We start from the raw sequence: 4,467 nt of genomic DNA on the forward strand, positions 1-4,467 counted from the left end.
CTCCTTTCTGTAATCAAAATGATAATGAAAAATCATTTGATGATGAAAGAGCATATGTGACTGCCGACTGCCATTGTTGGTTAGATGCGGTGAATGATTTATCATCACTATCTCCATCTCACTCTCCTTTATGCCATCACCCAATTTTTTTCTTTTTGCTTCTTTCGTTGTTGCTACAGCCTGACATCCATTTTTTCATTTGATGCTCGTTATCGATAATGCCTTATTTCCGTATTATGTTCATTTATTTCATTGTCGGAGGGAAATTACAGTTTATGAATTCATTTGTTTATCTCCTTCTCTCTCTTACTCCCTTAAAATAAATAATATTATTTAATGGAATGAGGATATTCTTTATTATCAGAATATCCATTTATTCACAACATGTGGAGACGATTATGCTGCTCGTTTTCTTTTTTTTTGGAATATTTTGCATTTTTTGTCATGAATCTTTGTAGTTTATTGTGAGAAAAATTATATTTATGGTTTGTTGTGAGATTTTTTGGAAGTAAGTCTAGTTAAATTGTCGAGTGGACTGCCAGAAGAACTTTAAGCATATTAATATCCAAATTATCTTAGATGTAAAGAGTTTGGTATGGAAATTATGGAAAGTAAGACTGAAAGAAGGATCTGAGAAATCTTGTTGAGTCTCTGGTAGGTCAAGAACTTACATTCTTATTTAATTGAGGTTTGTAGACTTTCACTTACTGTTCTGGATGTCATACAAAAAAGCAGAGTTAGCAGTGTTAGAATCCTGATCGTATTAATTTTATGATGTGAGCCTTAACAAACAAATATCATACTTTCATGATATAGACAACTATGGTTCCTAAAATCAGCCTCTTCGCCTGTTAGGGGTGGTTGCCCAGACGGCATCATGACGACACATTTCGTTGCTGTTTGCCGCCTTGTACTGCTTGGAATTGGAAATTCTTTTGCTTTAGTCTGATTTTCACTTAAGTTGTAACTCCTTAAGTCACTAAAATAACTACAATAGAGTCCGCACTACATTGAATCCTGCTATTTCTGTGACATTAAACATGAAATTTTATATAAGCATCAAAAATATTTTTCATGTCACTATATTTGCCTAAATATTAGCCTTAAAATTGTAGATTCATCCAGAGTTGGCAGGACTCAAATGTGTAGGGGCCTCACAAAGTCCTGTCAACTCTGGATTCATACACAAATCACTTGATCACTTCCCCATTTTCATCCAAAACCATAACCAACCCAAAAAATCCAAACGACTTCAATTGTTTCAAAAATCAATTCCATCATCGCAGTAATATCCATATCAGATAATTCAATAGCTTAAATAAATTCAATTTTTTTATCAAAACTTTTATCTTTAAAATTTTTCAATATCCAAAAAATCTTTAACTGATAAAGAAAATCAACGTCAAAAAATTTAATTCTTTTATTTTGAAGTCCATTTCAGAGTTGGCAGGACTTTAAAGTGGAGTCCGGACTTTGAAAGTCCGGACTTTCAAAGTCCGGACTTTGAAAAAAAAAAGTGGAGTCCGGACTTTCAAAGTCCGGACTTTAGTGAAGTCCGGACTTTAGAATAGTCCGGACTTTGAAAGTCCGGACTTTGGGACTTTGGGAGTCCGAAAAGTCCCATACAAATTTTTTTTTTTTTTAAAGTATTTTAATATTTTTTTTTTCGATTACACTGCGTAACCCGAGCTAAAAAATTGAATTTTTTGACATGTTTTTCGGTTACACTGCGTAACCCGAGCTAAAAAGTGAATTTTTTGACATTTTTTTCGGTTACACTGCGTAACCCGAGCTAAAAAGTGAATTTTTTGACATTTTTTTCGGTTACACTGCGTAACCCGAGCTAAAAAGTGAATTTTTTGACATTTTTTTCGGTTACACTGCGTAACCCGAGCTAAAAAGTGAATTTTTTGACATTTTTTTCGGTTACACTGCGTAACCCGAGCTAAAAAAGTGAATTTTTTGACATTTTTTTCGGTTACACTGCGTAACCCGAGCTAAAAAGTGAATTTTTTGACATTTTTTTCGGTTACACTGCGTAACCCGAGCTAAAAAAGTGAATTTTTTGACATTTTTTTCGGTTACACTGCGTAATCCTAAAAAAGTGAATTTTTTGACATTTTTTTCGGTTACACTGCGTAACCCGTCGCAACAAAGTCCAAAGTCCAAAGTCCAAAGTCCAAAGTCCAAAGTCCAAAGTCCAAAGTCCAAAGTCCAGAGTCCAAAGTCCAAAGTCCAAAGTCCAAAGTCCAAAGTCCAAAGTCCAAAGTCCAAAGTCCAAAGTCCAAAGTCCAAAGTCCAAAATCCAAAGTCCAAAGTCCAAAGTCCAACCCGTCGCGGTTGGACAAACTTTTGAACCAACCAAAAAACCACTTTTTCAATTCATGTTAAGGTCATGGTAGGTAACCGAAAAAGATGTCAAAAAATTCAATTTTTTAGCTCGGGTTACGCAGTTTAACCGAAAAAAATGTCAAAAAAATTAATTTTTTAGCTCGGGTTACGCAGTGTAACCGAAAAAAATGTCAAAAAAATCAACTTTTTAGCTCGGGTTACGCAGTGTAACCGAAAAAAATGTCAAAAAATTCAATTTTTTAGCTCGGGTTACGCAGTGTAACCGAAAAAAATGTCAAAAAAATCAACTTTTTAGCTCGGGTTACGCAGTGTAACCGAAAAAAATGTCAAAAAAATCAACTTTTTAGCTCGGGTTACGCAGTGTAACCGAAAAAAATGTCAAAAAATTCAATTTTTTAGCTCGGGTTACGCAGTGTAACCGAAAAAAATGTCAAAAAATTCAATTTTTTAGCTCGGGTTACGCAGTGTAACCGAAAAAAATGTCAAAAAATTCAATTTTTTAGCTCGGGTTACGCAGTGTAACCGAAAAAAAATGTCCAAAAATTCCCAAAGTCCCAAAGTCAAAGTCTCAAAGTCCCAAAAGTCCGGACTTTCATAGTCCGGACTTTAGTGGAGTCCGGACTTTCAAAGTCCGGACTTTAGTGGAGTCCGGACTTTCAAAGTCCGGACTTTTCGGACTTTTCGGACTTTTAAAGTCCGGACTCCAAAGTCCTGCCAACTCTGGTCCATTTGTTGAGTTTCAGCCTTCAGTGGAAAATGCTCGTTAAAATTTTGTCGCTTATCTTGGTCGTTACGGCTGTTAATGGTGTTGGTATGTAAAATTTTGAATTTTATGTCTTTGAGGTAGTTCAAAGATTGAAGCACAGACTTCTATCTGACCATGGACATCCTTCTACTAATCCGATTAGTTCTACCTTACTCAATTAACTTCTCACCCCCTCCTTCACAGCCATTAATCCCTTCATCATCGGAGGCACACCAGCACAACTAGGTCAAGTGCCATTCCAAGCATCCCTTCGTGCCTGGGGTACAGACTTTCATTTCGCCGGAGGAGCTATAATCAGCAATCGATGGGTACTTACAGTTGCACATAAAGTTACTGGACGTGCTGAGAATTCCATCAATATCATCTTTGGTGCTGTTTTGATCACAGCAAGTGGAACAAGCAGACGAAGTGACAGAATTTTTACACATCCTGATTTCAGCTTTGAGACAATGGCTAATGAGTAAGCAGTGCTTCAATTATTGAACAGACTAAAATATTTTAATCCAAATTTTCAGCATTGCATGTGTCAGAACAGGAACATCAATTCCATTTGGACAAACTATTCAACCAATATTCATGCTTGGATCTATTATCACTGACGTTGGACTTACAGCTCAGGTACGGCTACTCAGCTTTATATCATTTAATATGATAATCTTGAATTAATTCGCTTAGGTCAGCGGCTTCGGTGCAACAGACCCAAACAAAGGTGAAAACGCCGACAACCTCATGGTCTTGACTGTCCAAACAACATCAAATGACATATGTAGACATGCTCATGGCGCTTCAAGAATCACCGATGGTCACATTTGTACCGTTGGCTTCCAACCAAACACTGGTTTCTGTACAACAGATGTCGGTTCACCATTGATCCATAATGCAAATCTTATTGGCATTGCATCATGGCATCCACTTCCATGTGGCTTAGATGGATATCCGGTGAGAATTTTGATGAATTTTCAATTGAATTTTTAATAATATTTTTAATCACATTTGTAGGACGTCTACTCGAGAATATCCACATATCGTAGCTGGATTGCTGACATCACCGGCGTCTAAATTTTAATTCGAGAATATTTGAGTTCCATTAAGGAACCCATTTTATACCGCAATAATATAAATTGATTTTGTACATTCATTTGAGAATAAATGAGCAAAAAGGCAATATAAACAGAAATTTCAATTCTAAAAGCATTTTCAGACAAAGTTTTTTTGGGGATGTACAGGATTAAAATTTTAATCCACTCAACATCAAATATTGCCAATATAAATAATAACTTACTCTACCTAATATTTTATGTTAATATACACACTATTTCAAAATAAAATTGATAACATCAGCATTAAAA

General features: G+C 35.6%; 1 protein-coding gene across 2 annotated transcripts; it reads left to right on the top strand.

Moving 5' to 3' along the window:
• The first annotated feature begins 1,441 nt into the window (after positions 1-1,441).
• Positions 1,442-4,467, top strand: LOC139085709 (chymotrypsin-2-like). 2 transcript variants are annotated; one of them, XM_070633838.1, is made up of 6 exons: positions 1,442-1,459; positions 3,096-3,163; positions 3,302-3,578; positions 3,634-3,736; positions 3,794-4,057; positions 4,118-4,467. In XM_070633838.1, the coding sequence occupies exons 2-6, from the start codon at positions 3,109-3,111 to the stop codon at positions 4,175-4,177; spliced, it is 759 nt and encodes a 252-aa protein (XP_070489939.1). In that variant the 5' UTR covers positions 1,442-1,459; positions 3,096-3,108; the 3' UTR covers positions 4,178-4,467. The 2 variants fall into 2 exon arrangements, with proteins under 2 accessions (XP_070489939.1, XP_070489940.1); XM_070633839.1 differs by having other exon boundaries at positions 1,451-1,464; positions 3,090-3,163.

The sequence above is a fragment of the Chironomus tepperi genome, unplaced genomic scaffold, assembly GCF_022539635.2.
Source record: "Chironomus tepperi strain 1889 unplaced genomic scaffold, CSIRO-AGI_Ctep_v1 contig_81, whole genome shotgun sequence".
NCBI classification, from domain to species: domain Eukaryota; kingdom Metazoa; phylum Arthropoda; class Insecta; order Diptera; family Chironomidae; genus Chironomus; species Chironomus tepperi.